At 51.1% G+C, this 18,846-nt stretch overlaps 1 protein-coding gene and 1 long non-coding RNA gene across 5 annotated transcripts in view; one reads left to right on the forward strand and one right to left on the reverse strand.

The window, feature by feature from the left end:
- The window catches only part of MBP (myelin basic protein), a 152,906-nt gene extending 139,681 nt beyond the window's left edge, over positions 1 to 13,225 (forward strand). For 2 of the 4 annotated variants that reach the window (XM_005586396.4, XM_015439600.3), the window contains 5 exons: positions 1,649 to 1,753; positions 2,997 to 3,032; positions 3,381 to 3,413; positions 6,914 to 7,033; positions 11,591 to 13,225. In XM_005586396.4, coding sequence (XP_005586453.1) covers positions 1,649 to 1,753; positions 2,997 to 3,032; positions 3,381 to 3,413; positions 6,914 to 7,033; positions 11,591 to 11,635 — 339 coding nt within the window. In that variant the 3' untranslated portion in view covers positions 11,636 to 13,225. The remainder of the gene's footprint in view (positions 1 to 1,648; positions 1,754 to 2,996; positions 3,033 to 3,380; positions 3,414 to 6,913; positions 7,034 to 11,590) is intronic. The other 2 variants (XM_005586397.4, XM_005586399.4) reach the window with 1 other exon arrangement.
- Positions 13,226 to 13,492: 267 nt separating this feature from the next.
- On the reverse strand, positions 13,493 to 16,837 carry LOC141409007 (uncharacterized). Its single transcript, XR_012427046.1, has 2 exons — positions 16,720 to 16,837; positions 13,493 to 13,576 (listed from the first exon to the last, which is right to left on the reverse strand). It is a non-coding gene; the product is annotated as an uncharacterized lncRNA (long non-coding RNA).
- Between the last annotated feature and the right edge of the window lie 2,009 nt (positions 16,838 to 18,846).

Below are 18,846 nucleotides of genomic sequence, written 5' to 3' on the forward strand. Positions count from 1 at the left end.
GATTCCCATAGGAGAGCAAACCCTACTGGGAACGGCGTGTTCGAGGGATCGAAGTTGTGCACTCCTAATGAGAATCTAATGCCTGATGATCTGAGGTGGAACAGTTTCATCCCAAAACCATTCCCCCACCCCCATCCATGGAAAAATTGTCTTCCACGAAACCCATCCCTGGTGCCAAAAATGTTGGGAACCGCTGCTTTGAAGAGGATCGAGTAGGGAAGGAGGGCAGAAGAAAGAGTCCAGTGCCAGCAAAACTTCAGACCTGATGTGTGCTGTGTGGAGACCCCCATCTGGGCTCAATGTTCATCTCTGAACATTGAAACGCTGCACACTCTGCAAACATTGTCCTTTGTGGCTGCAGCATGCAGTTATCACCCACTGAATTCCACCGTTCCGTGCACTACCGTAAATCCCAGAGAAGCGCACTTTAGGCCTTTGGTGGCAAAACTGTCTTCTGAACAACAAGGGGTCCTCCCAATCAATGTGCACAGAGCGAAGAGACTGGAGGGAAATGCTTCCATTGACTTCAGTGCATTTAACTGATCTGCTTCCGCTGTGTTCTGTGTTGACGGGGCGCAGCCAGAATGCTGGGGCCAGAGCTCCTCTGATCTCCAGAAATTCGATCCTGCCTGAGGTATGGGCTCTTTACATGCAGGCTGTTTCTGAACAAGTAGGATCTGGGAGCCACAGTGAGAAAGTGAGGGGGAAATTGACGAAATCAATCTCGCAAGCTCCTCCTGAGTCCCTTTCCTTTGCTTTTCTGAGAACTCGTGGTCGGCCCTCTTGCCTGGTGCGTGTTCACTGCTGTTGGGCCTTTGCAGTTGAACTGGGAGCCAAGCAGACAATGCATGAAGTCTGCAAGAGCTGCAGCATCCCTGCGTCCCCTGTGACCCCTGCGTCCTCTGTGTCCCCTGCGTCCCCTGTGACCCCTTCATCCCCTGCGTCCCCTGCCCCCTGGGCACATGGCTCTTCTCTTCCCTCCGCTGTGAGCTAAACTCTTGCAGCACTTACCACTCCGTATCTTCTATGCAATCTCTACCGACCTGGAACGTTCTGGTTCTGTTGATTACCAGTCGGCCCAGGGCACTCACGCCCAGCCGTTCCTCCCTCTCCACTTCCTCTTACTCGAGATGTAGAAGTGATCGTCCCGAGTCAGGCCGGTGGCGGGGTGGCGTGAGACACTTACTTTGAGAAGCGGAGACCAGCTCATGTTACGCAGCCGCGTCAAAGCCCATGAGCCTCATGCTGTCGTGTGCTTTTCTGTGTCTTCCCTGAGCGTTTTCCTGTATTCAACCCAGAAGCCTGTGGATAATAACATTTTTCTCTCAGTGCTTTGCCGAACCTGACCCTATCTCAGATGGAATCCCCCTTGAGTTACCGTCACGTCGCCTCTATTTGCTTACACACCTTCATGAGAACCACCCACTAAGTCGGTGATAGAAATCTCTGCCCAGCAAGTCGCACACCCAAACCTGCTGCTGCCAGCCCGTAGCTGCCCCGGCTGTGTCGGGTGGCTCAACTGCAGCCTCCTAGTAGAAAGCCCTTAAAAAATCCAGATCACAAAGGAGGAGAGATCCAGCTTCCCTGAGGGGGACAAGTCGCAGGGACTCTGAACTTGTCCTGAGGTCACTGCTCCTCTGTCTTTCAGGACTCACACCACGCGGCAAGAACTGCTCACTACGGCTCCCTGCCCCAGAAGTCACACGGCCGGACTCAAGATGAAAACCCGGTAGTCCACTTCTTCAAGAACATTGTAAGTGACGATCTGTGGGAAGAGGTAGCAACTGTGAGGGGAGGAGGGGTGCTGGCCGCTGCTGTCACGCACACAGGACGTTCGTATGTTCGGGGGTGGCACCGGGGCCCTCATCAGGGTGAGGCTGGCCGGGGAACTCCCCCCTCGCACCTGATCGCGAGTTCCAAACAAGCACTTCCCGCCACGGATTGCACGGTGCGCTCTGTGCGTTCTCCAGACAGCTCACTTCTCTTGAGATTAGACTCCCCTGTAACGCTTAGCCCAAAAACACAGGCTTTGCAACCCATAGAGGGCTCTTGCCATGGGCTGGGAGGGGAGGGGACAGCAGAGAGCGCACAGGGCAATTTTAGGGCAGCGAACCTGCTCTGACGAGGCTGCAGTGGTGTCTGAAGAGCACGCACTTGTCCAAACCTGTAGAATGCAGGGCACCGAGAGACCCTGATGCCGTGTTGCTAATAAAGGAAACTGTTCGGGGTATGTAGAAACTAATTTCTGCACAGTTTTTCTGTAAACCTAAAAGTGCCGTGCAAAACGAAGACTTATTAAAAACAATAAAACCACAGGCCTCTAATTCCAAGATCTCAGTGCAGCATTTTATGGTCGTATTTGATAAGTGCGTTTAGGAGCTGCAGACCTGGGGGCATCCCCTTGGAAGCTCTGAATGTCAGAGGACCTGCTGCTTCCAGCCCCTGAAAGGGCTCACAGTGAGGCAAAGTTCGCTGCCTCCATCAATGAGGGCGGGTGAGCATCATCCCTCTGTCCCAGGATGGGCCCATTCCCCAGCTACGGAGCCTCTGGGAGGCGTTTTCTGTTCTCTGAAGCACTTTCTGAGTGCCCTGGAGGATCTGCATCATCTAGAATATTTCCAGTCTCAGGTCTATACTTCTTGACCAACTAGGACAGAAATGGGGAGGCTGGGCGCCCAGGTGCTTCTGACGGTGGTGGGTGCTGGCCACCCTCAGCGGGCAGGCGTCCAGGTTCTTCTGACGGTGGTGGGTGCTGGCCACCCTCAGCGGGCAGGCGTCCAGGTTCTTCTGACGGTGGTGGGTGCTGGCCATCCTCAGCGGGCAGGCGCCCGGGTGCTTCTGACGGCTGATGGGTGCTGGCCACCCTCGGCGGGCAGGCGCCCGGGTGCTTCTGATGGTGGTGGGTGCTGGCCCCCCTCGGCGGGCAGGCGCCGGGTAGGAGATGGGCAGCCGCACGGGGCTCCCGATGCAGCCCATGGTTCTCTGTGTCTTTCCAGGTGACGCCTCGCACTCCACCCCCATCGCAGGGAAAGGTAAGACCTTGGAATGTTTTGATTAGTCATCACTTTACTGATAGACCTTCTCTAAAATCCCGTAACGTACCAAAGAGAGAACTAGGCTCAGAGCTACCTGAATTCATCCCAAAACGAGTTGCCTTGCGGCTGCCAAGTAGAACAGGTCGGCAGATCCATGCACCCTCCTGCCTCTCCCACGGCTGCACAGCTGCTGGGGCCCTGAGCCTGCAGCCCCCTCGGAGCTCCGGGTGGAACCTGTTTTTACCACCTCAGCTCTACCGTGCTTTCATTGTGTTTCCCGTTTATTGAAAGGACTTTCCCTTCACTGACCACCATGTCATTATTTCTTTGTTCTTCCTCATGCAGGGGAGAGGACTGTCCCTGAGCAGATTTAGCTGGGTAGGTGATGAACGCACTTCCATCGGCTTCCTCTTCCATCCCGGTCCTCACAGCCCCGCGACTTTTGTGTTCTGCTCTGTTTCGGTTGCTTCCTGGCCCCCTTTTCTCTCCTCTCAAGACCTCTCTGCCCACAGCTGGGATCGGGCCGCCTTCTCTTCCACTGGGGAAGTGAAACGTGGTCTTCGCTTCTGGCAGGTCCGGTCTCTTGCTTCTGTGCCTGGGACCTGGCCCTGCAAGGCCAGACCATCTTCTCCCAAAGGGTTCCCAGGAGACGTGACTGGTCTCCCTCCCATGGAGGGAGCAATACCTTGTCCGAGAAAATGTTTAACTTCTTCCAACCCAACCAATGCGAGAAACAAGTCCCAGGAACCCGCATGTGGAAGTGGGACTGGCTGGCCCATCTCAGTAACCCCAGATGTTGACACTGGAAAAATGATTCTGCTAATGAACAGAAAAATAGGCTATATAGAGTTGCTGGATTTATAACCTCATTAATCCAAAGATTTTTGTTTTGTATGTGTTTTAATAATAAAAAACATAGATATCAAGCCATCCAGAAAATATTCCTTAGGCATTTTAGGCTTGTTAATGCTGAACGCAAACTTTCAAGGAAGGTTTAAAATGGCCAATTTGAAATTTCTAGTGAATGAATTTGGTGTCTGAGCCAAATTAAAATGCCAATCATTATATTCTAACCAAACTTATAGACTTTAGTTACTAGCAAATATCAGATATGATTTTTACTGTATAAAAGTTTTAATTTTAGAATAAAATGGAGGAATAACCACTAACATATCATAGACAGGTTGTATCTGTCTCCAAACTGCAATGCCCTCATACTCTACAACAGAGCCGGTCTACACCTTCTGCTCAGTTAATAAGCATCATGTAAATGAATGAATACATTTTAAAAGGAAGGCAACCAGGAGAAAGAACAGGAAGAAAGAACTGGAAAATAAGACAGAAAGAAGGTGGGAAAGAGGGAGGAAGAGAGGGAGGAAGGGACGGGACACTAGAGAGAAAGGCAGAGAAAAGATTCCATGAGGATTGCACCTCAGTCCCACACACGATTGAACTGAATTAGGAACTAAGATATTTACTGAAATATTTCCTATTAATGCATATTCGACTTGCTTTTTCTGACCTAATGAATTTGCAAAATGATGACAGTCACGTAGCAAATGTACATGGACTAATACTCATGGACAATTAATTTTTTATTTTCTATGCCAGCAGGAGACAAAGAGGATAGAAGAAGGAAATTCATTTTTGACCCAGAAATCTTATTTTAGCTACTGCTTTATCTGCTCTTAATTTTCTAGGAGTGGACTTTGGGGCCGTCGTGCAGGATCCTCCCCGAGTGGGGAGCGATGGGGGGCCGTGCACAGGCCACTCCGCCCAGCAGCTAACAAGAAAAACCCCTGCATTCTTCCCCGCATCTCTCCTTTTGGGGTCCTACTAATGTCTGTTGAATTTCTCTTTTTTCCAAAGCAAAACCCTTCTCTGCATGTTGTCTGCTTGTCTGTTTCCCAGAGCCACAGGACTCTCTCCTTGTCTGGAGTTCCGGAGAGCCCCACTTTCTCTTTCTAAACTGTGTTGTGTGTTTCCCGGTACATTCTAGGTTGCCCAAAGATAAACATGACTGAGGATTTGAAAGGAGGAAAGGCCAAGCAGATTATTAATCTGAAAGTCAGTCCCCGGATTTAGTTCTCGAAAACTCTTTATTTTTGGAGACAAGCAATAGACTAGGACAGAATGACGTAGCGCTGGCAGGGGAAGCGGCTCTCTGCCATGTAGAGCTGACAGCCTGGCCTCCCGCACCCTCTGCCATCAGGGAGTGAGCGCAAACCTGGAAACCTCTGGGATGCAAGGGCGAGGCTGGCTGTCCCCTCGTGCACGGTGCTTAGACCTTCTTGCTACACATCCCGTCCCTCACCTCACTGGATAGCCCCTGAATCAACTGTTCACACAAAAGCAGCTGCCTGGCTCTGAGCGGCCATACTGGCTCCCAAGCACAGGTTGAAAGAAAAGAAAACTGTACAAGTAGCATGTAGGGTGGGAAGCGCCCAGCAGAGGCTGTGGGTGCAGCCAGGTGCTCTGGAAGCCTGGAGCCCTCTGGCGTCATCTTCCTCACCTCTAAATAAGAGATGGGCTAGGTTGCTCAAGGTCCTCCCTGTCCTAAAACACTTTAATGAAATGGAAAAAAGGCTGCAGGCTGATGGAGGGGGGACAGTTTGGTTTGGTCTCCACAAGTCTTCAGGAAAGGGCACCAGGAGAGTCTCCCATTTCTTGTTGGCAAAATGTAAAGTGCAGTCTGGACCCTGTCCGTTGAGTAGAGATTCATGAGACCAACCAAGATGCCACCCTGAAAAGCTAACAGCACAGTCGGCCTTCCCACAGACAGTGCACCCACCGTGGGAGGACACTTCACCCCCGGGTGTTAATGTCCACTGCGTCCAGACTCCACAGCGAGCTCCTTCCGTTCCTCCCCGTGTTTGCAGTGGAGTTCCCACTTCCATAACGACAGCTGGCACCAAAGCCCAGAGTTGGCAGCCTCCACTGAGGAGCATGTTCTCGCACAACCCCATTGTGTAGATGAGGAATGGCTTGTGTTCTCGCACAACCCCATTGTGTAGATGAGGAAACTGAAGCTCAGAGAGGTTCCTGCCCTTGCCCAAGGCCACACAGCTGGAGGAGCTAGAAAGGTGCTAGGGGAATGGGAGGAGACACTGTCCCGCTGCTGCCAGGACGCGGCTGCCCCCCGTGCCAGCCAGGCCTGCCTCCTCCCTCTGTCCAGTTCAGCAGCCCCGGGCTCCTGGCAGGAGCCTTGCTCCCAGTCCGAGCTATGGCCAAGGAGACTGATTCCTGCTCACGCCTGGGAGAGAGCTCAGGATTTTGTCTCAAAACCTTATGAAAGATACGAGGCTCGACATTTCACTAAGGCCAAGGACTCTTGATTTGCCAGACAGATCCTAGAACCACAGGGCCCATGTGACCAGAATCCAATCTGTGCAAATCAATCAGCAAAAGGAGCCCCCAGGAAAGGGCGCGGGCCAGGGCCTCCAGGGACTGGCACCTACACACCTCACAGCCCCCCAGGGTCCAAGTCCTCCAAACACGTGTAGGCAGGAGCCTCCTTACCTTGATTTGATGTTTGCTAATCTTCTCTTGAACACCCCACAGCGTGAAGGTAAGTAACTGTTCTCTAAATGATTTAGATCCTTAAAATATGTGTGTTTGGGCCGCATTATCTCATGAGAGAGCCTCCGCCCAAACCAGAGCGCTCCTCTCTCTGCGGCCAACACCCTGGTAGACCTGGGGGAGCAGCCTCTCCCGCCCCCACCCCCTCAGCGCGGTGCTGGCCCGTGGCTCCTGAACCACTCACCAGTCCAGTCCAGGGCCTGGGCCCTTCCCCGGGGCCCTGGTGGCAGCTCCCAGTGGCTCAAGCAGCCTGCCCAGCACTGCGGGTGGAGGCTGAGCTCTGTGGTCTTTTCTTGCAGGGGGCCGAAGGGCAGAAACCAGGATTTGGCTACGGAGGCAGAGCGTCCGACTATAAATCGGCTCACAAGGGATTCAAGGGAGTCGATGCCCAGGGCACGCTTTCCAGAATTTTTAAGCTGGTAAGGTACCCCCTACTCAGCTCCACTGAGCGGGGACTAAAGGGTCCCAGACTCCCCAACTGAGCTGAGCACAAGGGTGGCTGCCGCCTCTGACTCAGCCGCACTATACCCCGGGTGTGCTCTGGCCCAGCGGGCGTGCAGGGGCTCAGGTGGCATTGCCCACTCGCATTTACGTGTGGGTTTCCTCCGAGATGCATGTGGGGCCGGAGGCACCTGAGGAAGGGCTGCGCCTGGGCTGGTTCAGGGGCCCTGGAGCAGGCAGCTGACCTTGACTCCGGGGCAGGGCCCAGCTGGAATCCAACTTGCCCATGCCCAGGGGTTGGAGCCCTCAGAGAGTAAGCAGGAACCAAGCAGACGTGGGTGTCGGGGGAGGTCCCTGGAGCCACGGGAGGGGATGCCCAGGAGACCTCAGGGAGTGGGGAGTGGCTCGTTGGCTCATGAGGACCTGGAACCAGACCCAGGACGAATGCCAGGCCCGTTGTTTGTGAGCCGTGTCTCTGAGCCTCGGTTTTCTCATCTGTAAAATGGAGGTAACCCACCCACTCAGCTCACAAACTCGCTGTGAAAGTAGAAGGTAGTGACAGACACAAAACGCGCTGGCAGGTGCGGGGCTCAGATTCCTTAGATAAGCAGTCACCTTTATTATTGTTAAACGTCACCCAGAAAACCGGAATTCTTAGACAGCTGCTCTCGTGAAGCAAACGGGGAGGCACATGAAGCTCCAGGCAGGGCCGGGAGAGAACCGCGAAGCCAGACGGCCTGGGAGTCCCCCCGAGGCACCTGCGTTTGCATTTTCGTCTTGGAGGAGACCAGGCCTCTGGGGGGCCTCCCCGGGGTGCAGAGAGGAGGGTCTTTCTTGGTGTGTAACATACTCATTGAGTCAGTGACCTCACCTTTGACTCCATGTATTTATTGAGTCTGGATGTGCAGTGTGCTCTGCCCAGCAGCTGGGATCCACATGGGCACAGACACGATCCCCCCGCGTCCTCGGTGAGTGCAGAACCTCTGCCATGAGCCTCAATTCTGGGAGGTTCTGTGGACAACAGGCGATTCATGGCACAGCCCAAGATCTTAAGGATAGCCAGTCTTAGGAAAAGCTTTTAATATATGAAGTGAGCGGTGAGTAACTGAGGTGCTTACTTGCTTTATGTCAGATAAAGTGGTAAGCAGGATCCACTCCTCAACGTAAATTCTGAGTAAGAAAATAAATTCTCCAAATATTCAAGTCTCAGGGCCATCATGCTGTACACTGCCGCAGTTCTGGGGTGTGGCCACAAGAGGGCGAAGATGAGGCTCCCCGGGGAGCAGTGTCTGAACCCAGCACTGCAGTCAGGACGGCCCCGCCCCACCTGGCCAGTACCGCACCTGCCTCTGAATCGCCTGGGATGCACGCCCAGACCCCTGTCTGGGCTCTGCCACAGGCTCACTGAGTCAGAATGTCCAAGGGTGAACTAGGTGTTGCCAGTTGTGATGATTTTGCAGACACTGTGCTCACCTGGGAAACACGGATTCATCCCATCTGGATAACTAATTCCTCCACTGCCAGCTTAAGGACTGTTAGACACACCGAGAGAGTTGAGTGCTGGCTCAGAGTTGATGGGATGGCCCAGATGAGTGAGGGGCCCCATTTAGCAAATATTTCCTTGCAATATATGCAAGGCTTACAACCAGTCACTCGAAATGCTTGCAAGGCCAGAGCTTACCAAGACCACCCTGAGGAACAGAAAGCTGCATTTAGATCTGCATGTTTACTGTGTGCAAATATAACCAATGTACTACACGCATGTGTTTTCTTAAATAAGTTCAGTATTTTCCCTGAATTTTTTTGTAAGCAGCTTTTAAAAATTATTTAATTTCCGTAGAGTTCAAGGGAAGCATCGATGTATCAAAGCAAATTGCAAATCATATGGTTGTCATTAAATTTTACTGCATAAAAAGTTCATAACTGGCCTACTATGGCCGTATGGCTGAATGAGTTGACTTGGAGCAGTTCCAATAGATTAATAAATCACAGCTCCTCCAGAAATGAGGGGTTTAGAGGCAGGCAGGTGGAGAGGACAGGAACTTCATAGCATTTAATGTCATTTTACCATCTTTCTGTTCTTTCTGGTGCTGTTGGAAATCAGTAGTGAGAGGAAAAGACTCAAATCTGGAAGTCTAGCATTGTCGGTAGGAACTGGGTAGAAAAAACTATGCAGGTCACCCCATCACTCGGAAACCACGTGGGAACATCATAGGAGCCTCCTGTTTCCATGTGCATTAACTTCCACGAACATACATGTGAATGTTTTCCCACCTGTAGTGTTGCTGTGGAGTTGTGAGGCGTCAAAGTGGAGGCAACAGTATCTGCCTTTTGCAGTAGGTTCTGTTCTTTTCCTGTCCTGAGAGAGGAGGTCAGTCTAACCCTCACCTTGTGAGTTCAGTCTTATCCTGACCTGAGCCCAGGGCGGATCAGATGCTTAGATCATGCGACTCTAAGTTGCAAGACACATAATAGAGAGAAGCGTGACTGCTGCATCCACGCAGGCTCTAATCCTGGCTCGCTCGGGCTGGCTGAGCTTTGGCTCCTGGGCTGTAAAGAGAGGATGATAGGAACACCTACTCCAGGGGGTGCCGTGAGCACAAAAGAGAAAATGGGGAAAAATGGGTTTCCTGCATGGTCAGTGCTCAACAAATTGTAGGTTTAATGATAAAAAGTGAAACCAACATGCCCACCATTTTCAATGTCGAAAGTTAAGAGGGTATCTCAGTGAGTCACCTTGCCAGAGGCTGTAGGGAACTTCCTCCATTTCAGCACAGAAGCACCTTGTTTCATAGGACAATGGTTCTACCACTTTCCAGGAAGTCCAAAGGCTGATCTCTTGGAAATGCAGCAAAAGGTGCAGGGACGGACATGTGGCTTTGCTCTTTTCTGGTGTGTGCAGCAAGGGGTGTGCTAGGGTCCCTCTGAAACGGAACTTGCTCCTGTTGTGGTTGGCAGTCCCCCCAGCCGCTCTGGAATCTCTGGCTGAAGAGACCAGGCCAGCAGGAGGCCTCCGCCATATGTGAGAAAGCCCCGTCTTGGGAGGGAAATCTCACTAGATGGTTCCTAAGGCAGTTTCGCAGGCTAGAATTTCATAAACGTTTTCACTTGTGAAAACAAAAATCCCTTAAGTGAGTTGTTTAACCACAACATAGAGGCTTGTTTATAATGCTAAGTATGTACTTGGAAAACCCCCCAAGAAATCAGAACTGTCACCTTGGTCTGTTAGTTGCGTTATTTGTAAGGATTCTTGGCGTCCGCACTCTGGTTATGCATTTACTGGGCAGTGTGGAAGACACAGAATTAGATGAGGACAGTGTTGGTTCATTGCTGATCAGCCACGGTGAAGAGCATATTTCTTTTCTGTCTTGCTTTCTGGGGACTCTTCACCAAAATTGATCATTTCATAAAAGGGGAAACCCAAGGAGAGAGACTAAAATTTGAATAAAAATTTCAATGCAGGCCGGGCGCGGTGGCTCAAGCCTGTAATCCCAGCACTTTGGGAGGCTGAGACGGGCGGATCACGAAGTCAGGAGATCGAGACCATCCTGGCGAACACAGTGAAACCCCGTCTCTACTTAAACTACAAAAAACTAGCCGGGCGAGGTGGCGGGCGCCTGTAGTCCCAGCTACTCGGGAGGCTGAGGCAGGAGAATGGCGTAAACCCGGGAGGTGGAGCTTGCAGTGAGCTGAGATCCGGCCACTGCCCTCCAGCCTGGGTGACAGAGCGAGACTCCGTCTCAAAAAAAAAAAAAAAAAAAAAAAAATTTCAATGCAGAAAAAGTGCCGTTCTGCTTTGTCAATCTAAATGACGTTGTGTGTGACCAACGCGCGCCTCCTTCTAGAGGGATGCCCACGCCTGGCTACCTCCACACCGTGGGCCACGGCACACCTGTGTACCATTTCAGTGAGCTGCCAACTCTTTCTTAAGCGTCGAAATTATTTGTCCCCCAAACATGTAAATGCATGACTTTAAGACCCCTTCAAAGTTTGCAGACAAAGCTCCCTGTGCATTTGAGTTGTCTGGTGTGGCAGATGAGATGGCACACAGGAGGGACGTCCCCAGGGACGGACATGTGGCTTTGCTCTTTTCTGGTGTGTGCAGCAAGGGGTGTGCTAGGGTCCCTCTGAAACGGAACTTGCTCCTGTTGTGGTTGGCAGTCCCCCCAGCCGCTCTGGAATCTCTGGCTGAAGAGACCAAGTGCTCCTTCAAAGCAAAGCAATGAGCGGTTCCACTTTCACCCACGGAAGAGCAGCGCTGTGACGCCGAAGGGTGGTTACGCCAGGCACCACTCCCTGGGGCCTGGGAATCACATTCCAGAGAATCTTTCCCACAGAACTGAAAATGCAATTAGCATTTGCTGAGGGAGGTCGGGAGAAAAGGAAGGAAAAGACTAACTCCCTGGTGCCATTTCTGTTAGCAGATGAGAGAGACACCCAGGGGCTCAGCACCCACCTGGGACCACAGCAGAGGGATGCTGGTGTGGGAGGACTCCGCAGCGTGCTCGTCCTAACTCCTCTTTCTTGCTTTTCAGGGAGGAAGAGATAGTCGCTCCGGATCACCCATGGCTAGACGCTGAAAACCCACCTGGTTCCGGAATCCTGTCCTCAGCTTCTTAATATAACTGCCTTAAAACTTTAATCCCATTTGCCCCCATTACCTAGTTAGAGCAGATGACCTCTCCCCTAATGCCTGTGGAGTTGTGCACGTCCTAGGGTCAGGCACACGGCAGCCTACCGGCAATTTCTGGCCAACAGTTAAATGAAGCAAATGAAAACAGAAAACAGTTCAAACTGTCACTTTCTGTGTGAAGGTCACATTCCTTACCCCACAGTGTGCCCCCAGACGCTCGTGGGTCTTCAGGGGGCCAGGTGCACAGACGTCCCTCCACGTTCATCCCTCCACCCTTGGACTTTCTTTTCGCCGTGATGGTGACACCCTTGCGCTTTTGCTGGGCACTGCGATGGAGGCACACAGCTGCAGAGACAGAGGACGTGGGTGGCAGAGAGGACTGTTGACATCCAAGCTTCCTTTGTTTTTTTTTTTCTGTCCTTCTCTCACCTCCTAAAGTAGACTTCATTTTTCCTAACAGGATTAGACAGTCAAGGAGTGGCTTACTGCATGTGGGAGCTTTTGGTATGTGACATGCGGGCTGGGCAGCTGTTAAGAGTCCAACGTGGGGCAGCACAGAGAGCGGGGCATGCCCCCAGGTCGTGGCTGCCCACACACCCCAATTAGCTGAATTTGCGTGTGGCAGAGGGAGGAAAAGGAGGCAAATGTGGGCTGGGCAATGGCCTCACACAGGCAACAGGGTCTTCCTGGAGATTTGGTGATGGAGATGTCAAGCAGGCGGCCTCTGGACGTCACTGTTGCCCTGCATGGTGGCCCCAGAGCAGCCTCTACGAACAACCTCGTTTCCAAACCAGAGCCCACAGCCGGAGAGTCCAGGAAGACTTACGCACTCAGAGCAGAAGGGTAGGAGTCCTCTGGACAGCCTCGCAGCCGCGCCAGTCACCCTTAGACACTGGCTGTGACCGGGCGTGCAGGCAGCGGCAGTGCACAGTGGCCAGCACTAACCCTCCCTGAGAAGATAACCGGCTCATCCACCTCCTCCCAGAAGACGCGTCGTAGCGAGTAGGCACAGGCGTGCACCTGCTCCCGAATTACTCACCGAGACACACGGGCTGAGCGGACGGCCCCGTGGAGACAGAGAAGAGCTCTTCTGACCACATCCTTCCTAACACCTGCTGACATCTCCTTTTGCTCCTCCCTCCCTAACCTACTGACCCACCTTTTGATTTTAGCGCACCCGTGATAGGCCTTCCAAAGAGCCCCACGCTGGCATCACCCTCCCCGAGGACGAAGATGAGGAGTAGTCAACGTGATGCCAAAACGCGTCTTCTTAATCCCACTCTAATTCTGAATGTTTCGTGTGGGCTTAATATCATGTCTATTAATATATAGCCTCGAAGATGAGAGGGTTACAAAGAACAAAACTCCAGACACAAACCCCCACATTTTTCAGCAGACGCACTCTGCGTCGCTGAGCTGAGGTCGGCTCTGCCATCCATACGTGGCCGCACCCAAACAGCACGTGCTGTGACGATGGCTGAACGGAAAGTGTACACTGTTCCTGAAATTGAAATAAAACAATAAACTTTTAATGGTATTTGCATGGGTGTCTTCTTTTGTGTTCTGGGCTGGAGCACGCAGGCCCACATCAAGCGAGAGCCAGGTCTGCAGAGCTGCAGAGCTGATGTGACTCGGTGCCTCTGGGGCTCGAGGCAGGGCGGCCTGGCGGTGCCTGTTGGAGGGGGTGTCCTCATCAGAGGGTCCATGGCTACTGAAGAAAGTGGAACAGAGGTAGTGGTAGGGCACCGATTCTCACCAGGAAAAAAATACTTAGTGTCTCTGAAGACAAGCTTCCAAGTCCCTCTGTGTTCTGCCGTCTTGCTAGTGCACACACCCTGCAGATGTGAACCCGGGAGTCTTGGACGATTTCCCCTTGCCACCTTTTTCTCTGAAAGCATGAAAGAGCGTGAAGCGATGTTTTACTTATAGTTGCCTTTGGTTACGAGAATTTTTCTTCAAAAAGACAGATGAAAGTCTCTTTCGTTTTTTCTTTTTCTTTTTTTTTTTTTGAGACAGGATCTTACTTTGTCACCCAGGTTGGAGCACAGTGGTGCAGTCTTGGCTTACTGCAGCCTCAACCCCCCAGGCTCAAGCTATCCTCCTGCCAAAGCCTCCCATGTTGCTGGGACTACAGGTGTGCACTACCACGCCCAGCTAATTTTTGTATTTTTTGTAGAGACAGGATCTCGCCATGTTGCCCAGGCTAGTCACATCCTGACCTCAAGTGGATCTGCCCACCTCAGCCTCCCAAAGTGCTAGGATTACAGGCATGAGCCACCGCACCCAGCCTTTGTTTTGCCTTTAATGGAACCCCCAGTTCCCTTCTATGTCTCAGCAGCAGCTGTGAGAAATGCTCTGCATTTGTGACATTTACGGAGGGGAACTTCCATGCTGATTGAGGGTAGGATTACATGCTCCTGTTTCCCGGGGGTCAGACAGCCTCAGACTCCATCATGACGAGCAAGTGTGAGAAGCTTGGGAATAGGACTGCATTCACTGCAATAGCAGGAAAAACTGCCGAGGCTGGAGGCATGGCCGCCTGAGCTCGCCTGGCAGGCACGGCAGACAGAAAGCCCACGTCCACCGGTACACTTCTCTGCCCAGATCCCTTCCAACTGAGGAATTTGGAAAATCATGCAAAGATAATTACATTTTAAAAACTATATTCTTTTCATTGGCAAGTCTATCTTAATGTAACATACATGGAAAATGCATTAAAAGACAAACCAAGGGTACATCGTAAGCTAGCTTTCACCATGACAGTACAATACTTGGTTGAGTATTTTAAAATAAAACACAGCAAGATAGGAACTGAGCCAGGGAGCTTGTGAGCTCACTGAACACTTCCCTGAAGCGGCCCGCCTACTTTCTCCTGAAGGTGACTGGAAATTAACTCACTAGGCTGAGAGCCAAGAGGAGGAGCTGCTGGAGCCCCAGCCTCATGGACGCAGACACCCTTCCCCACCACCCGCGCAGGCTGTCAGGACCTTCCCCATGGCCTGCACAGGCTGCCAGGACCACGGTCAGTAGAGGCTAGAGGAGCCATGAGGGTCTGTGGAACTGAACATAGAAAGCCATAGTGATCACGCTTCCATCTGCACGGCCACACCCTGCCATTCAGTGCTGGCCTGCCCAACTGTAGGGGCGGAGAACGTGAATGAAATTGATAGAACAGTCTCTGAGCTTGGAGCGTGAAGTACCTGGCATGAAGGAAATGAGATCTCTACAGAGGGCTGACGATGAGGAGCCAGTCAAGAAGTGAGCAGAGCAGGTGCTGGTTTAGCCCAGGAGACACCGTGGTGAATGACTCTGCCTGGGCCATGAACTATAAATTGGAATTGGGACTATGTGAGAAGAAAGAACCAGGGACTGACAGAGAAACTGTAAAACAGTGAGTGAAAAGTTCTCTCATAGCAATTTTTACAGAAGAGAGCGAAGCCATCAGTTCATGTTGGGTGTTTGTTTGTTAGTCTGCTTAGGAAGCCACAAGAGAATGCTACAAACTGGGTGGCTTAAACAACAGACAGTTACTTTCTCAGTTCTAGAGGCTGCAAGTCCAAGATCAAGGTGTCAGTTTCTGGTGAGGCCTCTCTCCTTTGCTTTGCAGACGGCTGCCTTCTTGCTGCATCCTCACCTGGAGAGAGAGTGGCCTCAGGTGTCTCTTTCTCATCTAAGGACACCAGTCTTACTGGATAAGAGCCCTGGTCTTATGACCTCATTTAACCTGATTCCCTCCTTAAAGCTCCTATCTCCAACCTGAATTCCCTCCCTAAAGCCCCTGTCTCCAAACACAGTTGCCTTGGGAGAGCTTCAAAACACACATTTTGGGAGGACACAGTTCCATCTATAACAGAAATATATTTTCCCTCATGCAACAACAAATATTTTCTAAGCCACCATTTGGCACAACGTTATAATTAAATCCAAGACTCTGCAGTACTCTTGCCTCTTTCCCAAAAAAAAAGACAATATGAAGTGAAGCACGTTGGCTTATTTCTCTATTGTGATTCCTCTATTGTAAACAGTAGTCACTGAAATCCTAAATGATGTGATATGAAGGCAAAGTCGACCCAACAGCACAGGCGAGACTGTGTTAACCAGCCTACAGCTGTGTTAACCCTACAGCTCACTCCAGCAAAAGACGCCGGAGCAACTTCCTGTGACCGCACCTGCCGTAGAAGGAAAATGAGTGGTCTGGTTTTTTTAGAAACAGCCTAATTTCAACCAGCACTCTCATCCACATTCTAGGAAACTCCAACCTCGTCTCAATGAGGCAGGCCAGGGCTGCTCCTCCTACAGCCCCTTACCTCGACTTCCCACCACCAGGAAATGGCTCGTTCATCCAGCTCCAGAATCTTACAAGCTCCTGAAGTCAAGACTCCAGGGCATCCATAAAACAGTGACTCCTTCCACTACCTCCAGCACCGGCCAGGGCCACTCCACCTCTCAGCCAAGTTCCTGCTTCTGATTTAAGTTCATGTGAAAACTGACAGAGATGACCCTGAGTCGGAATCTACCTTCCAATGTGGTGGCCAGGCTATTAGCTCACCAGGGGTCAGCGGCCTGCCTGCCTGCCTTACCACAGGTTGCGGCAAAAGCCCTTAAGATCATGCCCCTGCCACACAGGTTGGGCAGCTTTCAGGTCTCCTGGGAGACAGTTTCCTCTGTACCGTGGCAAGCAAACGTCAGAGCTATAAGCAATACCAGACTATGGCAAGTGTAGTGTGCTAGGAAGACACTGTCACTCAGATATGGGCGGCACGTGAGTGGGGTCTATGGAGGCCTGCACATGGAGAGCTCTCAGTTCTTGCCTTACAGCTTTTCTGTAAGCTTGAAACTGCTAAAAAAAAAAAAAAAAAAAAAAAAAAAAAGAAGGCTGAGCACGGTGGCTCACGCCTGTAATCCCAGCACTTTGGGAGGCTGAAATGGGCAGATTACCTGAGGTCAGAAGTTCAAGATCAGCCTGGCCAACATGGTGAAACCCCGTCTCTATTAAAAATATAAAAATTAACCGGGTACAATGATGCGTACCTGTAATCCCAGCTGTTCAGGAGGCTGAGGCAGGAGAATCACTTGAACCCGGGAAGCGGAGTTTGCAGTGAGCTGAGATGACGCCATTGCACTCCAGCCTGGGCAACAGAGCAAGACTCTGTCTCAAAAAGAAAAAAAATAAAAACAGAAAAGAAAGGACAAAGACTTAGCATTACTAGAGAAAGACTTAGCGTTACTAAAGTTGAGAAAGATTTAGCATTACTAAAGTTGAGAAACATGATTGAAAGGTAACTAGAAAATGTACATGGTGAAGAGTATCTTGAGCCAGGGGCAGTGGCTCCCACGCATACTTTCAGCTGCTCAGGAGGCCAAGGCGGGGAGATCACTTGAAGCCACAACATTGAGACCAGCCTGGCTAACACAGCAAGACCCTGTCTCTAACAAAATAATGAAAATTAGGCCGGGCGCGGTGGCTCAAGCCTGTAATCCCAGCACTTTGGGAGGCCGAGACGGGCGGATCACTAGGTCAGGAGATTGAGACCATCCTGGCTAACACGGCGAAACCCCGTCTCTACTAAAAACACAAAAAATTAGCCGGGCGAGGTGGCGGCGCCTGTGGTCCCAGCTACTCGGGAGGCTGAGGCAGGAGAATGGCGGGAACCCGGGAGGCGGAGCTTGCAGTGAGCTGAGATCTGGCCACTGCACTCCAGCCTGGGTGACAGAGCGAGACTCCGTCTCAAAAAAAAAAAAAAAAAAAAAAGAAAATTAGCGGGTGTGGGGTGTGCACCGGTAGTCCCAGCTACTCGGCAGGCTGAGGTGGGAGGATCGCTGAAGTCAGGAGGTCGGGGCTGCAGTGAGCCATGATCTGCACTCCCGCCTGGGTGACAAAGTGAGACCCTGCCTCAAAAATAAAAGGAGCATCTCAAGGCAGATGGCCAGCTGTTGTCCATCTCTACCCAGAACTACTAAAAAATTGGCTGAGATAACATTAAGTGAGCCATCTCATGTTAAATACAGAATTTCTTTCTTATAGAGCTTGGTTACCAAGGTAACCAATGACCTCTTCGTTCTAATTTCTAAAATAGTAACGTAAAACTCTCTTCATTGGCCCAGGATAATAACACTGGGGAAGCATCCGTTCATTGGTAGAAGGGGCGTGTGAGGCGTCTCCGTGGGTGTGCACTGTCATCTGTCATTTTTTCTGTAGGGCCTTAAGGGATTGAATGGTTTAAAGGTGCCAGGTCACAAGAGAAGGTCCTCAATGATGGGGGCAGCACTGTGGGTGGTATGGCATAATCAGTAACATTTATTTTAACAACTTCCATGCGTATCCTAAGCTGAGCTAGGGCTGGCCACAGAGTCATCCCAGGTTCTCCCCACTTTCCTTTCAGGACAGCCTGCCAGCCTCCTGGCTGCTGGCAGAAGACGTGGGCTCCCGGGTGACAAAGGGGATTTTACTCACAGTAACGGTAGTAGCAAGAAGGTCAGCATTTGTCTGAACATCCGAGGTCCCAGCCCTGAAGCGCGACGCAAAGTGGGCCAGTGGACGCCTGCACGCACGCCTGCCTCGTGGCGCGGGGAGCGCACAGCACACTTGCAGGTACAAGCCTCTGCCTGTGCTGAAGGGACAGCATTCTATTCGCTATCACAGGGAGTCCAGCCTCCGGGTAAAATTCACCTGGAAAAGCACTGCCAATAGTTGAGACAATCCATCAGAGTGGGAATACACTTTTTATAATTTCATAGTTTTGTTAAAAAACAACAAAAAAAAGCTCTTCCCTCACCCACTCTATTTCAAAAACTGTCAGAGCAATATGCCTCCTACAAACACACAAGCAAGCAAAAGGAACAGTAAAGCTATTTCTTACCATCCCATCTCAGCCACATTCAGGAAGTCAACATCACTTTAATTTTTTCAGTCCAAAAATATCTGGAGTCCCTACTCAGTGCCAGGAATAAGGTGATCCAGGAAAACATATAGTGTAATGTGTTGTTTCAACAGGATGATGACTCTCAATTACAAACTTCTCTAACAGTCTGGAAATGTAAGGCATAGTAAACTAGATGAATATATCTTTACAAAGAGCCCGATGATACACAATAACTCCATGGGTGCTTCTGGGAAGTCCAGAATCTGGTATCTCTCATAAACAGACACTGATATTA

This window comes from Macaca fascicularis, chromosome 18 (genome assembly GCF_037993035.2).
Source record: "Macaca fascicularis isolate 582-1 chromosome 18, T2T-MFA8v1.1".
NCBI classification, from domain to species: Eukaryota; Metazoa; Chordata; class Mammalia; order Primates; family Cercopithecidae; genus Macaca; species Macaca fascicularis.